The following is a 23,850-nucleotide window of genomic DNA, read 5'->3' on the forward strand; positions in this document are numbered from 1 at the left end:
TTTGTTAGCTTTGCAGGATCCAGTATATCATATTCCGTAAAGATCATCCCGAAAGTCTTGAGGAAATAGACTGCCATAGTGTGGTGCTACATTAAATCTAGCCATGTATGGTGCAAAGAATACAAAATAATAATCTTTGAAATTGGGGAGGGCCAAGCCTCCCATATCCAGGTCCGCATATAAAGTGCTTAGTACAATTCGAGCACTTTTATTATGCCAAACGAAAGAAGTAAACAGTGATTCCATTTTTTTTTTTTTTTTAAAGAGGAGGTTAACACACACGGAATGGCTGAAAATAGAAAATTAAATAATGGCAATACTGACATTTTGATCAGGGCAACTCTCGCTAATATAGTTAGAGGAAGTGATCCCCAATGTGCTAGCATAGTTTGAGTTTTCTGAAATATGGGGGCAAAACTGAGATCACATAAACATTCAATATATGAAAAAAATCTAACTCCCAAGTATCTTTTAGGTCGAGTATTCACACAGGAAATCAGTTTCTGAAACAATCCATCGGGGCTGCATCCACAGAGAATAATTTCGTTTTTTTTAATTTTTATTAACCTTATACCTCCCCCCCTCATTTGCTCAAACAGCGCAAATGTCTCAAAGGGTTGATCCTGAGAGCTTCTATTGTTGCCAAGGAATATGATAATATCATCAGCATACAGCTTAATCATCCCCATCTGCTTAATTGGGGGACAGATCTTTCCATTCTGTTTAATTGCAATAGCCAATGGCTTGATAAACAAGGCGAAAAGTATAGGTGACAAGGGACATCCATGCCGAGTGCCCCGGCAAACTTGTATATTACCTACATTTGAAGAATTGATTATTATATTGGCTTCCATATTCTGGTACATCTTTTGTACCAACCCCGGTCCTGCGAAGGGATGACAAATTTTGCTAAAATGTCGAATAGTGTATCCCAAACTACGAGATCAAAGGCTTTTTCTGCATCAATAAAAGTATAACGGCAAATGTATTATTAGTCACAAAGTAATCTAATGCTTCGGCCAAAAAGTGAATGTTAGCAGCCAATTAACCACTAGCGATAAATCCATTTTGATCTGGATGAATCAGTTTGGCAGCTACCAGATTGAGACGGTTAGCCAAGAGCTTCATGACAATCTTATAGTCGGAGGTTAAGAGCGTAATTGGTCGATATGGGTTAGGATCATCACTGTCTTTATCTTTTTTTTAAAAAGCTAACTACATTTCCTACACAGAATGATGTCGGGCTAGAGTTCCCCTTTAACACATTGTTAATTACCAGCAAGAAATAATCTGCCAATACATCAATAAAGGATTTTAAAAATTCTGCTGGTAAGCCATCGGGCCACACACCTTTCCATTCAGGAGGTTCTTAATCGCCTCCACAAGCTCCGCTTTAGTGAACGGGCAGAAGATGGCTTCCCTGTCTTCCTTGGATAAGGTAGGTATAGTGAGCCCAGCTATGCATTTCCTGAAGGCTTCATAATCAACCACTTGACTATATATTTGTCTGTAATGTTCTAGCATAATTTCCCCGAATTTCCTATGCTCTGTGTATCTTACCCCCGAGGTTGGACATTTTAGAGCGTGTATTATATTACTAGTCACTTGCTCGAGTGCTTGAAAAGCTAAAAATGTACCTGTGAAACTACTCTCCTCATATACTTTTGGCCAGTGAGCCTGGGGTATCACCTCAGACCTACTATAATACTGATCAGTGAATGCCTGTTTAGCCTGATCTAATACCTTATTTATTTGTTAAAATACGGCTATTAGCGGCATCCTTTGCAATTACAATACCTCTTATAAGCACTTTTAATAAATCCCAAACAATACTGAGGCTGGCTGACCCGTGGTTCCCACTGAGAAATCTCTCTAATATCCTTTTTACATATCTAAACCAAACCCTCCTCCTGAAGGTGTTGTTTATTAAATATCCACCTCCTAGGTTGAAACATGTCCCTTTCCAGTGACACTTCCAAAATGAGGGTTGCATGGTCTGAAAATCCACTATAAAGTGTCTGTTGCCCCTTAAAGGTCTTAGTTTTAGTTGATAAGAAACAATCTATCTGAGAAGAACTATTAAGTTTGATAGAGAAGTATGTATAATCTCTCCTGGTTGGAAAAACAGCCCTCCATGGATCGGACAATGTCAGCAATTTCAGATAAGTCTGGCAAACATTTGCAACTCTGGGTTTTGGCTGTTGTAGGAAACTGGCACTTGTGGCAGTTACCAACACCCCCCCCAAACACACACACACACTTTTTGCCTGATATTGATGCTGACTTGACTGAGTGTGCTGGGATCCTGCTAACCAGGCCCCAGCACCAGTGTTCTTTCCCTAAAAATGTACCATTATTTCCACAATTGGCACACCTCTGGCACACCGATTCGTCCCTTGTAAAAGGTACCAGTGGTATCAAGGGCCCTGTGACGAGGGAAGGTCCCTAAGGGCTGTGGCATGTCTTGTACCACCCTAAGGGACACTTCACCTAACACAGGCACACTGCCATTGCAGAATGTGTGTGTTGGTGAGCAGTAAAAGGCACAGTCGACATGGCATCCCCCTCAGGGTACCATGCCCACAAAATACTGCCTGTGGCATAGTTAAGTCACCCCTATAGCAAGCCTTACAGCCCTAAGACCACAGGTGAGGGCATAGCTGCATGAGCAATTTGCCCATACAGTGTCTAAGTCCATTCTTAGACATTGTAAGTGCAGTGTGCCATATTAAGTATATGGTCTGGGAGTTTGCCAAAATGAACTCCACAATTTCATAACGACTACACCGAATACTGGGAAGTTTAGTATCAAACTTCTCAGCACAATAAACCCACAATGATTCTAGTGCTGGATTTATTAAAAAATGCACACAGAGGGCATCTTAGAGATGCGCCCTATAATTTACCTAATCCCCTAGTGTAGGACTGACCGGTGTGTGCCAGCATGCCACTAAAAGACGAGTTTCTGACCCCCTGGGGTGAGAGCCTTTGTGCTCCCTGAGGGCAGAAACAAAGCCGGCTCTGGGTGGAGGTGCTTCACACCTCCCCCTGCAGGAACTGTAACACCTAGCGGTGACCCTCAAGGCTCAGACCTCGTGTTACAGTGCCCCAGGGCACTCCAGCTAGTGGAGATGCCCACCCCCCAGACAATCCCCCACTTTGGGTGGCCAGTTCGGTGGGGAACTTAAGAAAATCAGAGAGGAGTGACCACTTCAGCTGGGATCACCCCTAAGGTGTTCAGAGCTGAAGTGACCCCCCTCGCTGCAGAATCATCCATCTTGGTTTGGAGGACAGGGACCAATAGGGATAGGAATGTGCCCCTCTCCCCAAAGGGAGTGGACACAAGGAGGGTGTAGCCACCCTAAGGGACAGTAGCCATTTGCTACTGCCCTCTGACCCCTAAAACACCCCTAAATCTTGTATTTAAGGGCTCCCTGAACCAAGCTAGTCAGATTCCTGGCGACCTACAAAGAGAAGAAGGACTGCTAAGCTGAAAACCCCAGCAAAGAAGAAGGAAGATGACAATTGCTTTGGCCCCAGCCCTACCAAGCGGTCTCCTGCTCCAAAGAACCTGCAAGAAGAACAGCGGCGCATCCAGTGGGCCCAGTGACCTCTGACAACTCCAGAGGACTGCCCTGCACCCCAAAGGACCAAGAACTCCTGAGGACAGCGGCTCTGTCCAAAAGAAACTTTCAACCAAGGACTTCCACTTCACTCCGGATGCATGAGTCCTGACCCCTGTGCACCCGACACCCGACCCGTGTCCAGGTGGTCCACCCAGCAAGAACGGGTACCCAGGGGATTGGGATCAAAAGCCCACCCTGGGTTGACCCCTCCAAACCTCCACAACGATGCCTGCAGAGAGAATTCAGAGGACCCCTGACCGCGAGCTCCGGGCGAAGATATATTAAGCTTAAAGGACCCACTGCACCTGCAGCCCCCAGGCCTTGGAGAACCTGACCCCTGGCGCAGCATCGACCAGCAGGCGGCCCTCTTAACTGTCCGACCTGTGGTATCTATTATTGCCTCTGTCAAGCCTCTGGGGAACTCCTGGACTCTGTGCACACTATATCTCACTTTCATATAGTATATACAGACCCTGCTTCCAACAGCTGTTTTTTCCCTTTTACTGAGGAGTCCAAATGCAGATCTTGAAGAAAGTTAAAATTCCCTCCAATAATGATTTCCCCTGGTACTTGTAATAGGGACTGAAAAAGTTCCTCATACGGCCCAGGGTCGTCTTTCACCAGGGCGTAGAAACTTACAAAACTAAGTCTTTTAGAGAACACTGAGCAGCTCACCCAACACCAGCGCCCAGTTTTATCACTTACAAAGTCTGGTACCCGAGCCCCAAGCCCTTTAACCAAACAAACGGTGGTACCCCTATGAGCTACTTGAGCCATTGAAAACTCCTTATAGTCTGCCCAATTTTTTTTTAACATGGAGAATTCCCCCAAGTCTTTTTTTTAGCTGAGATGTGGGTTTCTTGTAATAAAACTACAGAGGGATTTTCGGCTTTGACTCATGCTTTTTTTCCTATTGTTTAGGCCATTAACATTCCAAGAGACCACCTTTAAAGTGAAATTCAATCCTACCATTCAAGCAACTAGGCACTAAAGCATGCTTCGAAGATGACTGTAGCTGAATTGGTCAACAATAAAAGTAGGCCTACAATAGAACGCATGTAAGGGAAGCTACAATGCAAAGCCAGAGGCAGTAACGTAGGTTGGCCTGATTCAATCTCATGTGGCTCCTACATGATTAGTTTTAGCATCTGGCACAGTTTATATTCTTCCGCTTCCTCCCCCATACAGCTGTGTATTTAGAGTTATTCAACTTTGGCATAACATTCATTCCCCACAAGTGATATGTCCTATACCAGCGCACACTGAGCGTATTCATCTTTGGGATTTCATATTTTTTTCCCCAATAATTAATCTCACCCTCTACCACTCCGTGTGCCCCTGATCCCCTCCCTCCTCCTTAGTGACCACCTTCTGAGGCCCCTCCCGTGTAGGGACTCCAAGGCCACTCTCCTCCCTCAAGTGACCCTGCTTCAACCTACCTCCCTCATTAACCCTAAAGAGGTGCCTTGTCATGGCACCCAAATCGCCTAGAGAGGAATTCATTGTTAATTTTGTGACGCTCTGTGCTATAAGCAAAACACAAGCAGCCTCCTTATACCACCCCCTGTCATAGTTACTTATTCTGCTGCCCAACCCCCTCGCTGGTATTTCGTATTGAATGCAAAAGAACTTTGGCTGCATCGACTGGGTGTAATATATTGACCAACCCTACAAAAAACTAAGTTTTGACTGTTACACAAAACCTGCTGGTGCCCCAGCTTTTTGAAAATCAAGAATTAACTCCTTAAGTTTGCGCCTCCTCCGTGCTGGCAGTGCAGACGTATCAGAAACATTTTTAAATGTATAGTCACCAGGAATCTGATATACCCTAGCTTTAACTGCCTGTGAAAGAATACGCTCCTTGCTACAATAGTCACCAAAGTTCAGGATCGTCTGAGGATATTTTGTGTTGGAGCCTGAACCGTAGGAACTCGATGAGCTTGTGTTATAGTAAGGTCCAGATTTCTATCTACTGAATCGGGAAGAACATGCTGACTAAAAAGGTCTGATATTAATTAAATAACAGACTGCCCATTCTCACGGCCTTCTGGCACTTCAATAAACCTTAAGTTACATCTGCGTGATCGATTTTAAGCGTCATCCATCCGGATCTGTAGATCCAACAGTTCTCATTGGCATTTGGAGACTGGTGTTTCCAGATGGGTCCTCCAACTGTGGCATCCGCTGCTCAACCTCCTTGACACGAGTGCTTAGCTGCTGCATGTTGCTACTTATATAATTTAGCTGTGCTTCAGACTTTCGATTTGCCTTCTTGTGACAGTTTTAAAGTTTTGAGCTTGTTCAAAATTTGGAGAAGCAGACTTTTTTTTTTTCATTTTCCTTCCAATTTGAATTACTTGACTGGGAGTGCCCCATATCCGCATGCAGATGGGAAGCCATATCTCCAAACATCCTCCTGTGGCAGCTCGATTCCCATCGAGCCACTAGAGGATATGGTTAGCATCAAACCAGAGGATACTGAAGGGTTTGAGCAGCGCAGGGTAATAGACGGGGAACTGTCTACAGTTGGCACTGAGTTATGCCGATCCTGCCTGCTTTTTGCCATCATATCGTTTGACTGAGTAGTCTTGCAGTTTCCTTAACCTCCTTACATCCAGCAGCAGCATTAAATAATGGGTAGATCAGAGAGCATCCGCTCACACTATCCAGGGAGTCACTGAAACCGGGTCCGGCCCAGGAGCTTTGCCCCGGATGGGGGGAGACCTTGCAAAGGGTGGGCAGTCTTATCCAGGTTCCTGACCTCACACCCCATTCGGCTATCCTTTGCCAACTCACGACCCTCCGAACCCAGCTCCACAGCCAGTCCAGTATTTTGAGAACCGTTTATCAAAGAGTAGAGGTGGAGGTCAAAAGAGAAGTAGAAGTGATGGGTAAAGCCATCTGGGGGATCCCTCTTGCACCTTTGACTGACCCCGAAGATTAATCAATCGCAGTCAGGCGATTAGCCCTCAAACTGCGCACAGGTTTGACAGATTTAACAGCAGTGCAGCTCTTGGTCTGTGAATCTCGTGAGGTCCTTTTCATTGTAGAATCAGCAAGACACTCTACAATCCCTTCCGTACTGCAGATGCAACTGGAGTCCACAAGCCGCACCCTCGCCTACACAGGCCGCCTCCGTGACCACCCAGAGCCACTCACAAACCCAGCAAGAGGGCCTAGTGTAATTCTCACTGAGGGAAGAGAGAGAGAAGAAAAGGAGTTTTTTTCTATAATGCCAGCACGATCTATGTGCCTGCTCCCCCTATTTTGAAAAAATATTTTTAGCGCTACAGGACTGCTGCCTTAAAAATCGTAAGCGCCTTTCTGCTACTGATGTGTCTTAGTCTGGGTGATTAAAAAAAAAAAAAAAAAAAAGCCCTGCTCAGAGTTCCATTGTTATGTGTCCCAAATCCAAAACATTCTGGAACCATATGTGGCCAGAAACCAGTCTTTTGCAAGTTGCCATTGTTCATATGCTGGGCAGCTAAAAAAAGAAATCATAGAGCTATAGGCTATAAAGTTTTTGTGCATCACCTGTGGCAGGCCACCAGACCAGCGTTAATTCTGATTAAAAGGGGGAGGGAGATCACGGGCCGAGGGAGAGAGGCACAGGAAGAGCAAAAAAAGACAAAAATCTCCTAAGTAGCAGTTAGAGGAAACGTTGATACCTTAAAGAAGGGGATTGGGCTTGCGTCCTTCCTACCGTGCCTCTAACTGATTTTATTTCCTCTGGTCGGCTCACGAACTCCACAGAAGCCCAAGCTGTAGCTCAGCGTGTCGTCCCCCTCCTCACACCATTCCTCTCTGTGCCATCAGTGTCTCGGCTGCGGAGCATAACAGGAGCTTCTACGCAGCCTTTCCCAAACGATCACCAATGGCAGCACAAGATTTGACAATTTTGCGTATAGCACCTTCTAACTTCCGGGTAGCCATCAGAGCCTGACGATTATAGAGCCGTGTTTCTTCTCTAGGCAACAGGATACTTGCATAAATTGGCCCCAACGTAGTGGGGTTAGAACCAGAAGATTCATGGGGTGCTTCAGATCTGTCTCCAATTAAATACTCTGATGCTATATAGTCCCATTTTAACTTGTGACCCTTAGCAGACATCCTACTTTTACCGAGCCTAGGGGGACTCATCCTACTTTTATGGTTCACAAGAGTAGGCTGATTACTGGACTTTGAGGCAGTCGTAGAATCCTCCTCTGACAAGTCTGAGTCATCCGACAGAGAAAAAATGCTTATTGCCTTCCAAATTAGACCAGGCTTTCTTTGCCTTAATACCAGGGGGCCTCATGTCAGATTTACCGTGCCTACGAGAAGCTGGAGAGGGGCAACGTTTGTTTTCATGGCCATTCGTGAATTCCGTCAACTTGCCCCCCACCAACTGTAGCCCAATATTGGCCTTAGTCTTGCCCTCAGCAACTCCTTGCGTAGCCTGCGGTGTGGTAGGGCCGACCACAGAAGCAGACTTTTACAAAGACTCCTGTCCAGCACCCTAAAAAAGAGAATGGCTTACCTCTGAGGCCACTTGTTGCTGTTCAGGGCTTGTCTCTATGCTGGCTGTCTCCGCTGTCGTAGTTACCACAGACTGTGCAATCTACTCACTAGCTGCTAGTAGCTGGCCTGACAGGGGTGAGGGAGCCTCAGAGAACAGAACCAATACCAGGATCTGTAGCCTCAGCCATCAATCCATGAGATAACTGGCCAGACTTTTTTTTTCCAGGCAAACAGGGGGCCGGGGCATGGAACAAATCCATAACTGAACCTCCTGCAACCACTACGGCATGGGGATGCTCCCCCACCCCTTCTTTTCTGTAGTGTCTGCTTTACTATGAGAGAAGGGAGGACACTGTCTGCTTTGACGTCCAGCCCCCAAGACTATACCTGCTGATTCAGAGATCCCAGTTTGTGTAGACAATGGCGCTGGCACCCTTTTAGAGGACACCCCCACCCACACACACCCTCTGGGTACTTTGGGACCCACATGGATGGTCCAGTATGGTACCTGGCGCGAAAACTGGAGAAGTACAAGAGATCTCCGGTGACTGCTTCTGTCCTGAAAATAGTATGAACCCCGCCACTGCACCATCCAAAGAAAAAGCGAGTACTCCTGAAGAGCTGCTCCCGTAGTGCTCGTAAGAGCTGAACTGAGAAGTTGAGGGGCATTACCGGGTGCTGTCGGCGTAGTGTCGCAGCTTTGAGTTGCGGGCGTTCTAACCACTAGGAGCCCGAGTGAGAGAGCTGCATTACAGCCGGATCAACTGGCTGCCATCTGTCTTCCCCCCACAGTCCACAAAGTACACTTTCCGGTGCTTGGAAAACTCTGAGTTCGGTGTGTAGCTTCACATTTTATTAGTATGAAGGGACTAAGTTCAAACGTCAGTAGACTCAATGTATTTTTCCTTTAACACAGCATCTGACTCTCACACTGGAACATCAAAACAGTAATCAGACATGTAGATTCCAGTCAAGCAAACACTGAATGAAACCAAAGGACATGTCTAGCCCACTGTCTAAAGATGGAAAGAAAGGCAGAACAGCCTCAATTTAATGAAACCTTTAGGATACTTTTGGACCCCAACCAGGAACAGCACTAGTATAAGAATGCTTATACAGCATAACAATTAATTTAACATGGTACAAGGCTAGCTGTAACAGGAAGCAATATAAGGAATATACATACGAGGCATGTTTGCCTTGTTTGTCCATCTTATAGTCACAGCTGATACAATGTTTGCATAACGCACCCACATTTTGAATGTGTCAAGAAAAATAATAAGAAAACAATATCACATACATTCTTCAGTACACAAAAACTGAAACATACAAATGCTGTTCAAGACAACATACAAAATGCTGAATATTACCAAAAAAAGTCCATGTTCAGAAACCTTCCAGTAAGTGCTATGTTTTACGAAAAAACAAATTATGGATATGGCTGTGTTTGCAATTCTAGATAGCTCTAGTGCTTGTAGATGAATAAACATCCATGTTGAAGAGTGATGCAGATGGATCATATGTTTCCCATGGTTCTGCTGCTCTCCAACTGAAGTTGCATGGTCCCAGTGTCACCCTTTTATCTTCTGACACCATGCAAAATTAACTCCCATCTCAATTATCTCCACATCCCTTTAACCACCTATTACAGATGCCCCAACCCACACATAATTTGCTAAATACCAGAATCTCAGTAGAGTGTAAAGTACCAGTTCTCTGTCTTTACAGGTTTAAGGCCTGTGTGACGGTAGTGTTGTAGTCTTAAGTAACATCTGTAATCTTGGACAATAAAAGGAGAATAGTATTTTCAGAAAAAACAGTGGTTTTACTGTGGTGTGATCTAACTGAGAAAGGCACAGATATTTCATGTTACCCAGTGCGGCCTGCTCTCTTGGGGATACTATTGATGTAAATGAATTATAATTAAAACAAATAAAAGTATTAGCTGACATTCATGTTTTATTCACCATTTACAGACAGGCACCAGGAATGAAGGTAAAATATCAACCCAATGGCGCTGAATCCTTGACCTCATTTTTCACAGCAATGCTAAGCTTCCCCTATTAAGTAAAAGTGCAACCTATCTTTTAAACACACTTTGTGAATGAAATACCTAAGAAACACCTAATTACTGTACTTTTTTCACAGGCTCAGTCGAGGCTGCAAAACCCAGAACTCTATGTTTAACGTGCAGCAACTCCTAAAGCCACTTAAAAATTAATTCTGCCATGAATTTTCATGATGGACTTGCAAACCACTCCTCTGTGACCGAATGTTTTGTCACTTCAACTGTATAATGCAGGTGTGGTGTAGCCACACATATTGCCCAAAATCAGTTAACTATTCTGTAGATCTCACATCAACTCGCTACACAGTAGTTTACCTGTTGAACGCAAACCGTAGACATCATTGGTTCCCTGTTAAAACAGGATTTCAGATAACTCAGAACTTCTTCAACACACTGTTCAAAATAAAAATAAGCACATTTAATATAACATTTATTTAAAAGTTTATATAATGCTCGATTCACATACGTTTAATTGGGTAGATAGTCTCTAATTCACAAACTGTTCAAAATAAAAATAAGCAACATTTTATAAAGTTACTTTATGAGTTTATACAATGCTTGATTCACATACATTTCATTTAGCAAATAGTCTCAAATACACTTAAAAGTATCAATGTTTTAAACTGTGGGAAAACTCAAATGAATATAGCAAACAATATAAACTATTTTACAATATTCACAGAGTGCCATAGTATGAACATAATGTAATACGCTATTTCGAATCTAATTCTCCTCCTCAGAAAATGATCACCCTTCTACCCCTGATTAGCTATAACCTTATGACAGTATGGTATAATTATGGGCTACAGTAGCCTACAGAGGGACATGAATTTATTTGGAACCACTATCAACCACTAGTTAAGGTTTCTAATTACAGACATTTATTATTCATGTAAGAAAAGTGACAAAGAATAGCAGCCACAACTATACATAAAGCAAATAACATATGGGGAGGGGGCTAAGAGAAGGATTGTGATTTTTTTTTTTTTTTTTTCACTGAAAACAAGGCTAACGTCAAGTTACGGTTAGCTTTGGTTTTAACACCTCGGCGTATCCTAAAATACAAAATTTTTTAGACAGTCACTCAAAAAAAAAATGCAGATTAAACCAATTAAACACAATTTTCAATTTGTTGTTAATGCCACAATTCATAATTCGCACAATAGCTATGCAAGCCATAAATCCTACACCAAATGCAATGCTCATGACCTAATCCTTAAAGTGAAAATACAAAAATGTGATGGATGGAATGTTTGAATTAATATCAGCCGCTGGGAATTTCTCTGGGCCGCATCCCAATCCATTGTTTTTTTGCCCACCATGCCATCTCAGATTAGACCCCAACACATGCAATTCAGAGTTAAACCTGTTCCAATAGGATTAGATTGTTTCTGTTCTGGTTCAGAGAAGACCTGGTTTAGCAGTTTGGGCTAGACAGTTCTAGTTGGAGCAGTACCAAGGCTGATTTGCATACAGCTTCTTGTAATCTGAGGTAAGGGACCCATGCTCACTGCACCACTGGCATCAAGCTGTTGATGAGTCAAATCAGGGTGAAAAAGTCTCAAGTTACTTGTGTTCCACTTCAAAAAGAGGCTGACCTGGCAGTTCGGGATGCACTGTTCCTACTGGAGCAGGATCTGGGCCGATTTACATATAGCTGGGTCTAATCTGTGGTGGCAGGGTAGGCAAAAAACAAAGGACTGGAATGGGCCCAGAGTTACTATCGCAGGCGGAGATTAATTAAAGCATTCCATCCATCACTTTTTTGTATTGACATCTTGAGTGTGATGGATATGTACACCCAGACGTGGGTCCTGTGATTACTGTGCCACTGGAACCACGGTGCACTCGACTGAAGATGCCCAGTTAGACCAAAAACAGCTCTGGATTGCTTGTTTACTGGTTTTGTTTTAGGCAGTTTGGGCTGGACTGTTCCTATTGGAGCACGATCAAAGCTGAATTGCATATGTCTGGGTCTAATCTAAGGTGGCGCGGTGGAAATTATTGATGGACTAGGATGCACCAAGGACTAATTATAAGCAGCCAAAATTAATTCAAGCATTCCATCCAACACTGTTTTGTTTTCTTCTTACCCTTAATATGTCAGACCTTCATGGAATAAAAGTCCAGATAGCTTATAAACTTCTTAAACCTTTCAAGCCCTGGCAAAATGTTTTTGAAAACTACTGAAAGAATGACACCAAACCACGCAATGCCACTTCCTCGAGGAAAGTTCTGGTGTCATGCCAATTTTGGTGTAATTCCACTCATCTTTATATCCTGTCTCAGAACAATTATTCTTATGGGACTTAAAAAGGGAACAGTTCCATTTTTAAAATACCCCCTTATTCTTGCACGCCCCAACTCTCTTTTTGACAAATCTGCATGTATCCTGCCACGATGAACTCAAATAGAATGAACCTTTTTTTGAGACAATTTTGTGCAAAAACTATTAAGAAAACAAAAACGCTTTTTAAGGTAAATCTGAGCAGAGATATTGCACAAAAACACAAGTCACTTGTCCTCCAGATATCAATTTATCACTCAGGTGCACCTCAAAAACAAAAACATCAATTTCAAATTACTTCAATACCTTTCCAATATCCTGGAGTGTTGCAAGTTCTAATAGCTGAGAAAAGACATCCAAGGCTGATCGCAGAAAACCTCCAAACTTTTCATTACTGTTGTGAAGGTCTAATGTAACCTTGAAGGAAACAAAATGGGAAAGTATATACAACTGTTTCAGTATCTCACTCATGAACTCTGGCAATGTCTACAATATACGTGTAGTTCAACACAGAGCAGTCTTCCATCTGTGAAGTTTTTTGGTTAACATAAACAGTGCAGTGCATGTATTAATGATCACACAGTAAAACTACTATCCCGTGATGTAGATCATTCTAGAAAGGTGTCAGGTGAGGTGATTTTAGGAAGAACAGGTTTGCAATTCCACAGACGTACAGACCCCAATTAAAGCAGCAAAGCAGATTTACAACATCTGGCACTCCTGAAAATGCAACTGAGAATACTTGCCTGTTACAAAGTAGCAAAGGTAAATCCACTAGTGGATGTTCAGGCGAAACGTCCACACTGACCAGCACATTTACAGCCAATGGGCACTTTCAACGGGGGAATGTCTGCCTATACAGCAAGCACTTGCAATGTATCTCTAATTAGGAGACACTGCTAGTGCACTGTCATATTTAACAGGTTCACTTTTACGCTAGGGGCACCCATACTTACATTATATCACCTTTTTATCAAACAAACTTATAGAAGTCTAAGCAGCAAAAAGGTACAAAGAGAGCAAGTGCTAGAACTCGGCTGCGTCCAAGTTCCATGATGGAGACCGCATGGGCAGCAGCAGAAATTCAGCATCTAGTTGGTCTGTCATGGGGAATGGAATGGGAAAAACCTGCATATGCGAAGAACAGAATGAGGCTGAGCCAGATTGTTCATGACCCAGAAGATTCACCCCATGAGTTCTGGGGCAATGTCTAGAGAAGGGAGAATGCTTCAGCAGATAAGATCAGGTCCCCCAAGGGCTGGAATGGAGTAGTTACCATGGAATAAGCCAGAGTCAAGATAGTAGTGAAAGTAGGAAGGGGCAGAGAATCAACGAGCATTCTTATAAATGTGAAGGTTCTGTTTTTAAAAGGCCCAATGAGAAGACAGTTCACCAGAATCCACCCTCAAAACAGTCTTTACCAATCAGACACAAGAGGAGGAAACAGAGAAGCAGGATACATCTAGGAAAACCCCTATAAAGGGTCACTCAAACTCAGTGAATTGGAGGAGATAACAGTGAGGGAGAGTATAAACCTATGTTTTCTTGTTTCACGTGGCACTCAAGCTGCCCAGAAACAAGTTCTTGTGGTTGCACCATTGAAGTTTGTCACTAGGATCTCTCCACTGCCCATTCACCTGTGACCACTATCTTACTAGATACTCTTCCAGAATGTGCATGCAGAAGTTGGATTTTAGGACTACTGCAATGCAACACACCATAAATGCCAAAAGTGTTATTATCATTCTCACTGTCAGTAGATGCGATTCTGGCAAAGGAGAAGCAGTTTTAGAATTGCCATCTGTCTTTCATTCCCGGGGTAGGCTTTACCTATCACTGTATTCAGCATAGGTCTCAAGAGCAGCTGTGTCTGATGGGGGCAAATGTTGGATTTTTTGGCATTGGCTGAGGACCACAATGTGTGACATGAATTTTAGAGTTAGTGAGGCAATACTTTTAGCTGCTGCTCTTTATCAGCCTGCCGTCAGATAAGGTAAAATATAAATGCAAGTGTGGCAAAGATGCAATGGCATCATTGCTGGGAATTTGTTAAAGACTAGTAATCCCAGAACTTTGAACTGATAATGAACTCCACTTACCATGACCCTCAGGAAGTAGCAGTGATCCAGGCAAAAGGGCATTGGAAATTAGGAATCACTTATATTTGAGACACCATGAAGTCACTGACACAGACCAGCAAAATTACATCTCGGTGTAGACTTTTTTAAATTTCTGCAAGCTTGATCAAGTTTCGATATGAGGCAGCACAAACAAAAAGAAGCAAAAGGACAGCGAAAGATATATTGAGTGTAGTCTGGAATGTCCCTTGCAGTACAGGCAGCTAAACATACTGTAGTAAACGAAAGTATAATCACCAAAACAATTAATTTACATTCAATTGATCAACTGCTTGGTAAACTCATTGAAAGTAAGTACTCAAAGAAACTTCAAATGATTGTAAGTGCTCCCACATGATGTATGTGTTAAGTGGTGGTAAGTTGAGCATCGGCCAAAACATTCCTTCTTTCTTGGGAAGTACAATAAAAGATGCTATTTCAACGCTGTTGTCGAGCGACTGGTTCAATCAATCAGTAATTTGTTAGGCGCGCTACTCACCCGGTAGGGTCTCAAGGCGCTGGGGAGGGCTACTGCTTGAAGAGCTAGGTCTTGAGGTGCTTCCTGAAGGTTAGGAGGTCCTGGGCCACCGGCTGTGATTCGGTGGATGCGGGGGACGGTGGCGAGGTTGGCGGAGCGGAGCTGGTGTGTCGGGATGTAGAAGTTGACACGCTCGTTCAGGTAGGCAGGTCCGGTGTCATGGAGAGCCTTGTGAGTGTGGATCAGGAGTTTAAAGATGATCCTTTTGTTGACAGGGAGCCAGTGGAGGTCTCTGAGGTGGGCTGAGATGTGTTCGTGGCAAGGGAGGTTGAGGATGAGTGGTGCTGAGGCATTCTGGATATGCTGAAGTTTTCTGAGGAGCTTGGACGTTGTTCCTGCGTAGAGTGCGTTACCGTAGTCCAGTCTGCTGCTGACAAGGGCGTGGGTGACCGTTCTTCTGGTGTCAATGGGTATCCATCTGAAGGTCTTGCGAAGCATATGAAGGGTGTTAAAGCATGAGGATGAGATGGCATTGACTTGCTGGGTCATAGTGAGCGATGAGTCCAGTATGAAGCCGAGGTTGCGTGCGTGGGAGTTGGGTGTTGGGGTGGCTCCCAGAGTGGCAGGCCACTGGGAGTCGTCCTATGCTGCTTTGTTGGAGCCGAAGATGATGATGATCTCAGTCTTCTCCGAGTTCAGTTTGAGGCGGCTTGCCTCCATCCAGTTGGCAATGGCGTGAAGTCCGGTGTGGAGGTTGGTCTTGGTGGTTGCGGGGTCCTTAGTGAGAGAGAGGATCAGTTGAGTGTTGTCCGCGTAGGAGACGATGTCGAGGCCGTGTGATCGGACGATGTTGGCAAGCGGTGCCATCTAGACATTGAAGAGGGTGGGGCTGAGTGAGGATCCCTGGGGGACTCAGCAGATGGTCTTGGTGGCTTTTGACAGGAACGGTGGGAGGCAGACTCTTTGGGTTCTGCCAGAGAGGAAGGATGTGAGCCAGTTCAAAGCTCTGTGGCGGATACCAGTGTCGTGGAGGCGCGTGCGAAGTGTGTGGTGACAGACGGTGTTGAAGGCTGCGGAAAGGTCAAGGAGGATGAGGGCAACGGTTTCACCTTTGTTGAGCCTGCTCCTGATGTCCTCGGTGGCAGTGATAAGGGCGGTCTCAGTGCTGTGGTTCCTGCGGAAGCCGGACTGGGAGGTGTCAAGTAGGTTGTTGTCCTCCAGGAACCGAGATAGTTGGCTTTTGACTATCTTCTCGATGACCTTCGCAGGGAAGGGGAGCAGGGAGATGGGCCGGTAGTTTTTGGAGTCTTCGGGGAAGGCTTTGGGCTTTTTGAGCAGAACGTTGACCTCGGCGTGTTTCCATCCCTTTCAATAGCCCTTTTTTTAGACAAACAACTGATTTTTTTTTGCATTAGCGACTTATACTCTTGACTAATTCTGGGCAGGTATGGGGGGTAGTTGGTGTGGTATGGAATTGCAGGCAGCACCCATGGGAGATGAAGGAATACACCCACTGGTCCAAAGTAATCCCTTTCCACAGGGGAAGGTACAACCTGGTGCGTCCTCCAACAGGAGTTAAGTGGGCTGGGTAATGTATATATTTCATTGTTGTGAGGCTGATGGACCTGTGTTCTTGGTGCCTCTGGTCTTCCCCCGGCTATTTCCACGGAACCCATATCTGGAATATGGTTTGGTGGTCTGTGTTTCAAGAAGAACTACCGCACGTGGCACACCATTTTCTCTGCTGCCAGTGTTGGGTATCAGCAAAAGCCAAACTTCTATGACTAGGTTTGTATGACCCCCAGGGCTGTTGTCGCTTGTGTCCTTAACCTTTCTCAGCATGGAATGCACCTATGAGATGAAGTGTTGTTCTCTGTCAAAAAGTAGGCAATGAGGTTCTGCTGATCTTTTAGCTGGAAAGCAGACATTCTTAGCCAAGCGTGTATGCATGAGGCCGTATCTGCACTATCACGTATGTGCCTGATGTTGGTGTTTGAAATTGTCTTTCCCTCCTGAACAGTTTCTGAGGTTCCCTCTGGAAGGTGTTTGATGCACTCCTCATTCTTCTCCCACTGGTGTCATATATGGAGAGCAGGCCAGCAGAGCTGGCGATACACTGTTATGTAGCAGCTCCCACTCCCACCTGCGGCATCAATTTCCTTGCTCTAAGTGCCAAGTGTATAACAAGGAAGTCATGTGAAACATGCTTACAAACAGTGAGGAATTCTTGTAGGGTTGGCTTTTATTTATCCTCCACACTGGGTGAGACACATGTTTTCACTGGGTTTTTTACTTAACAATTCAACATGCTTTTAAGCATGGCCTGTAATTAACAGATAGCTCGATATTTAAGTCTAGTGAAGTTTTGAGTCAGGAAACCACTGTACAGGCACTTGCTTAGTTTTCTCTTCTAAGCACTTACTCAAATTGCCTGGCTAATGTGATTAGATGGGCATACAATCTTTTACAGGCCTCTGAAGGGACTTTGAGAGACAGCCTGAGGAACGACAATTTTAAGGATGAAGTAGGTTCCTAAACTTTCAACAAAAATATTGAGAATGCACTAGTGAATTTTCAATGTACTGTTGCAAACTTGCAGTCATGGACACCAACATGTAGGAAGTGACTCTTTTGACATGGTTACCCCCCACTTTTTGTATGGTTTCGGGTGTAATTTTGACTAAGAGTGTTCTGGGTTCCTACTAAGCAGCAGAACAAATTGTGCCACATTAAGGGGCCCCTCACCAAGCACATGAGCAGTTGCCATTGCATGCTGTGTGTCTTGGTGCAGACAAAAGTGAAAACACAACATGGTACACAGTCTGTGTGTCATGTCCCCTAAACACTACGTGCATTATATGTGTCACCCTTCTAGCAGGCCTTACAGCCCTAAGGCAGAGTGCAATATATTACATGAGAGGGCATGTCTGCACACGCAAATATGCCCCTGATATGTCTAAGTCGATTCTCAGACATAGTAAGTGATCATGGAAGCCATTTTAAATGCATGTGCTGGGCACTGGTCACTACGAGCTCCCTGGCTACATGATGGCTTCTCTGAATATAGGGATGTTTGGTATCAAACATCTCATATTAATAAACCCTCACTGATGCCAGTGAGGGATGTATTAATAACTGCACACAGAGGACACCTTAGAGGTGCCCCCTAAAAACCTACCAGCTACTAGTGTATTTATTGACTGACCAGTTCAGCCAACCGAGACACATTTCTGGCCCCCCAAGGTGAAAGCCAGCGCTTCTGAGGGTCAGGGACAAATGCCTGCACTGGGCGCTGGTATAAGTCCTTCACCCAGGCAGGATGGACATTCCAGGGAGGGGAGCTTCAAAGGCCTAGCAGCCTTTGAAATGCGACCCAAGTCTACTCAGATGATGGAGGTGACCGACCTCCCCTGTCCTGACCTCACTTTTGGCAGCAGCACAGGTGGGAAAAATTAGTCAGATTAGGAGGTGTGCCTACATTATGACAATCCCACCTCTAAGGTGGACGAGCTGAAGTGGACACTACTTTTTAAATTCCTCCATCTTGTTTGGAAGGAATTAGGCCACTAGGGTTAAGGTTATGCCCACTTCCCAGCAGAAGTGGTCATCAAAAGGGTGTAGTCACCCTAAAGATGCCCCTAAAAGTTTGTATTTAGGTGGCATCCCTGAACCCTAGAACTCAGATCCTGGTGACCTAAAAAGAAAAGGGCAAAGAAGAGTTGCACCAGTAGAAGAGGAAAAGGAGAAGCAGCTGACCTGGAACCAGCACCACCGGCCTGTCTGCTGACCTTGACGGATTCTCCCCAAAAATACAACTCATCTTGCAGTTGAGCCTCCAAGGAACCCACGAGGACTGCCTGTCTTCCATAGACTCAAGACTCACGTGAGTAGCGGCTCTGCTTTACAACAAAGGCTCCAGAAGGGACTCTGCAGCCTCCAGAGAAGCAAAGACCCAACATCCCAAGTGACCTCTGCACCAGACGTCAACAACCCGAAGTGACGCCGACAAACGGTGCAAGCAAGGCTACCTATCTGTCCAGAGTCAGAGTCCAGTGTGGTCTCACCCATCTTGGATTTCCTCAAGTCAACTGCAACCCCTGCACGCAGGTCCCCTCTCTGGCAGCCTTGTGGTGAGAGAAAACCAGGCACCTCCAGCAACCATTGAGAACCCACCACCCTTGACGCCATCGGAGGTGAGTCAGTGGTGCCAACAATGTCCCCCGGCTACCCTGAGCTCGAGTTCACCCTGCCCCACCCCACCCGCTGGACTCCCCGACAAAGCCTGCAGCCTCAACACACAGGGCCCCCGGACCACAAGTGCTCCTGGATGGAGAACCTGGGGCCTAAGGCCACCCCTGCCGCCATCGCCCCTGGACCATGGAGAAAAGGACCAAAGTGCACCTACATCTCTGAGCACCCCAAGTCTACTACCTACCTATTTGCTGTCCTAGCCAGAGCCTGCAGCTTGTCTTCACAAGAACCAACTCCCATAGGAAACCACTGGGCACCAACGCCTTGCTGCATCTGACTGTCCCAGTGCTGCCCGGAATGACCTGCTGGTGTGGTTCTGATCAATGGCCAGTACTTACCTTAACTCTCTGAGATAGGCCTTGTAAGTCATTGTTAACCCTGTGTTTGCTGAACATTGTTTTCCTCCATAGGTTAACACTGAAGATCTCTGAGAATTGCATTGTGTTGATTTTTGAATCTGAAAAGTATTTATGTCTGAAAAAGTACTTAACTGATTATGAAGTTCTTGGGTTTGAAAAATATATATACAAAAGTTTTTTTTTTTCTAAATTGGTCTCAGATTTATTCTTCAGGTGTGTGTCTCATTTACTGCCTCTGTGAGTACAAAAGAAATGAATACCCTCTGATACGCCTAACTGCTCACCCACACTACCACACAAAAGAGCATTAGTCCACTTTTGCCTCTGTAACCCAACTGGGGATCCACTGGACTTGCTGCACGGTGAACTTCTTTTCAGTGCACCATTTAGAGAGTCAGCTTCCTACACAGCACAATTAAAGTTGTTTTTGAAAAACATGACAGCTAGAGTAAACTACACATGGGATACCAGACATGTATAAGCACTATACTGACAACCAGTCATTTAAGACCTATCAAGGCTATTTGAAGTTTACATTAGACCATAGCACTAGGTGATGTGTGATTATGTTAAGGTTGGGCATTCTACCATTAAATCATTATTTTAAGCACTGGGTGGATATAAGAGATAAGACTGGAACATGTGACCTTTACAGGGGTGGTCTAAAGCATGTCTTACTCATCTGCTCCTGTAAAACAGTGCTTGAAGAGAGAAACAATTTTTTAAAGCCTCTGTGCTTTAAATATTGTGTGTACAAAATTAATGAATTGATTGCTTTAGATAGGTCTCCTCCAGATGAATTTGTGTGCTATAATTTTTATACATTTTAAACCATTTTTATTTATGCATTAACAGCATTTAAACATGGAGTTTTTTCACGTCTCATATGAGTCTTTTAATGTACTTATTGTGACTATATATTGTTGATCTCTGTTGAGATCTAAATCAAAATATTGAAATTGAACTGAATTGAGTCTAGTGAAGAAACCCTCTTCCTCCACATAAAGTTTAACGTTACGATGGTCTGTCACTTGTTGGATGACCTTTTGATGCACAATTGTGTCCATGGGATGGGAATGGTTTTAAAAGATATGGCTCCAAAGATGGGTAATATGGAGGGTGTGCGCTATAATCGTGCCAATGGTTGTCCTCGTCAACACAGGGTCATCATAAGGTTTGAATATTGTTCAGTTGACTCCTCATTTGAATTTGTATGGATATGTCTGAGATGGGGATTCGGAAGATGCAGGTGACGGTGTTGGGGTGGGTTCCCTAGTCTTCCTCTTTGGAACTCGAAAAGATGAACAGAGTTTCTTTGAAACTGTCTTCATGAAAGCAATATGGTGTTTTTGGCATAGGGCTAATATGAAGACAGAAGAGATTCAAAGATGTGACCAGAGGAAAAATTACTATGAATCCTACTCTGCCACAAATCAAGTTGATTCCTTTGGTCTTCAGTACCAGTAGGATGGGAGTCAGTCATGCTCAATGCCAGCTTAAAAGGTGATCTTGGTTTGAGATGAGCTGAGCTAATTCATGCTGAAACTGAGAACCTTAGCATAGAGGCTCAGGCTCTGACGTTTCTGGTGCCAAAATTGCCTTTTGAAGTCCAGGTATCTCCGGAACAGTGGGAGTTGCGTCAGGGCCTCTGTGAAGGCAGTTCAGCGCTTAAGTCTTAGCTCTTTAGGTGCAGTTCCTTGCACTGGAGTCGAGTTTTTTTTTTTAGATTGAACCCCTGGATGTGGAGTAATAGAAACCCCAGTATAATTTTTGGTCTGGGTGTGGGTTTACTGAAAGGCACGGGAGACCATTGGTCTTTGAAGTTGAAGTCATTAGACGACACATATGCAAAATCCATTTACCATGGGTCCCAGGACTACCGGAGGCCCCTTTTTGCCACCTGAGTAAGTCCATGTGACTTCCTCAGTGCCCTGTCCGTACTGTAGCTCAGGAGATCGTCAGCACTGCATCCTATAATGTGCCCACCTTTCATTCCTGCAATGCTTCTTGCATCAAACAGCTTTACAAGCAAATAAGCAGACTGGTCTTGGTCCCTAAGGAGACAAATGTTAACAGTCAGAACTTACTATTGCAGTTGGGCAAAATTTGAATGGCATTTTTTCCATAACTTTAACCACACCAGTCATTCTCATCTGATCTAGCCACGCCCGTTTTGACCGATTTAGCTCCGAATTGGTTGGCAGTTGTGCAGGTTCTGTTGAAGAGGAGGTCAGAGGAAGCACGAAGAGCTTGCCTGTGGAAGTTAGCTATCCTGTGTCTTGATGTTGAAGTTCTTGAGTTTTTTGCCTTCTGTAAAGCGACAGTCCTGGAGCATTTGAATATAGGTCCAAAACCAAATGCATTAAAAAACACGATCTAAAGTGGAGTCTATGGGCCTGATTACGACCTTGGCAGAGGAGATTACTCTGTCACAAACGTGACGGATATCCTGTCTGACGTTTCTACAAGCTCCATAGGATATAATGGAACATGTAATTTGGCGGGCGGGATATCCGTTTGTGATGGACTAATCCCCTCCACAAGGACGTAATAAGGCCCTATGTCCAGATGCATTGTGAGTTTCAATGGAGGCATCAAGAGTCACCTCAAAACGTTTTCTTGAAAAGAAAAAAAAAGGGAACTTGCAGCGTCCATGCCTAACGCTAGAAAACAAGTGTGCACAGTATGTGACCAACAGCAGTACATGCAGCACATCTGAATTTACTCAAATTATAAAACACATAATTTTACATATATTGTATCTTTATTAGGTTAACTCATATCAGTTGTTAGCTTTCTAGTCTACACAAGGACCCTGCTAAGGAAGTTAGGAAACAGCTGTCTGACAACAGACTTCTAAAGAGCTGAGAGCTAGCAATCAACACAATTGGATAGTCTATTTTAAGTATCATCACATTGCGAACTTCTACTCAGGCAGTAAGAACACCCCAGCTTATCAGTATCCAAAGCTCCTTTGACCTGAATTCAATTTATTGTTTACTTTACGACTGAGCAGGTCAGCAAAATGGTTGCATTCACAGTCTGCTATCTAAAAGACAGCCTAGACTCACTCTCTCAAACGTCCCATCATCCCTCATCTTTTTGGTGATTTGAACTGCTCATACTTGAGGAAGTGTTTTCCTAGGTCCCAAATGGTATAACATGTATTTGTAATATTGGTATTTTATGTGTGTGTTAAATACAGAGTGCATCATACAAATTTGCCCTGGAACACTGATAATTCTTTTTCCCACTAAACCCAGAGTGAGTGGCATCAACAACAAAAAAGGTCGAATATCACTATCATTACCTGCTAAAAAGAGTCCTTGTCATTTGTCAGTCTCTTGGCCTACATCAAAAATTCAGCCTCTATCTAAAAATGCATTAACCACTCAACTAATCATTATCACTCGATATTACACTAAATTTGAACCCCACAATACTATTCTAAAACAAAATGCCCGCCACCATAGTATTTTAGTAAAAATTCTCTCTCGGAGTACCTTATAGTTGGCATAGGTTGCTTTCAACACATCATAGAGTTTCAGATATGAAGGGAGATGGTAGAAGTTGCCTACAGAAGAGGATGATTTGATAGTTGGAGGTACAGACGTATCGGTTTGCCTTCCAGCTTGTGAAAAACAAAAAACAAAAGTGATTGTAAATCACATTGTAAAATGATCTTTTCTGTATGAAATGCAGTGCAAAATATTTGATCTTTTCTGAATGAAATGCAGTGCAAAATACTGTAAATATAGATGAACTACTGTCCATCAAAGAACGGATTGGAAAATTTAATTGTGCATTTCTGACCCCGATATCCCAATTACAATTTATTAATTGCCTTTATCAACAGCATAAAGTTATATGTTATTAGATAAAAACCTGGTATTCATGACAGTACATTACTTCCAATTGCTGTATTTTGTTCATTGTAAAAATAAATCGACTTAAGAGGGTACATTAAAGATGTTATGCTATGGCTTTTTTGTTAAGGAAAATTGCGCCATTGAGCTTTTTGTTTTACAAACTCGATATGGCTCAGTAAATAAATACAAATTAAAAAAATATTAATGCGAAAGCATTTTTTAAGTGGATGGGCTGGCCTTAATTTGTCACCTGATTCCCCTCCCCCCCAAAGATTAAAAAGTAAAAAAGACGGTG

General features: G+C 43.9%; 1 protein-coding gene across 2 annotated transcripts in view; it reads right to left on the reverse strand.

Annotated features, from left to right (window-relative positions):
• HTT (huntingtin) overlaps nt 1-23,850 on the reverse strand; it is a 1,416,422-nt gene that overhangs the window by 827,767 nt on the left and 564,805 nt on the right. For both annotated transcript variants that reach the window (XM_069203496.1, XM_069203501.1), the window contains 3 exons: nt 23,190-23,317; nt 12,788-12,898; nt 10,510-10,587 (listed from right to left, as the gene is read on the reverse strand). In XM_069203496.1, coding sequence (XP_069059597.1) covers nt 10,510-10,587; nt 12,788-12,898; nt 23,190-23,317 — 317 coding nt within the window. The remainder of the gene's footprint in view (nt 1-10,509; nt 10,588-12,787; nt 12,899-23,189; nt 23,318-23,850) is intronic.

Source organism: Pleurodeles waltl, chromosome 1_2 (assembly GCF_031143425.1).
Source record: "Pleurodeles waltl isolate 20211129_DDA chromosome 1_2, aPleWal1.hap1.20221129, whole genome shotgun sequence".
In the NCBI taxonomy this organism is placed as follows: domain Eukaryota; kingdom Metazoa; phylum Chordata; class Amphibia; order Caudata; family Salamandridae; genus Pleurodeles; species Pleurodeles waltl.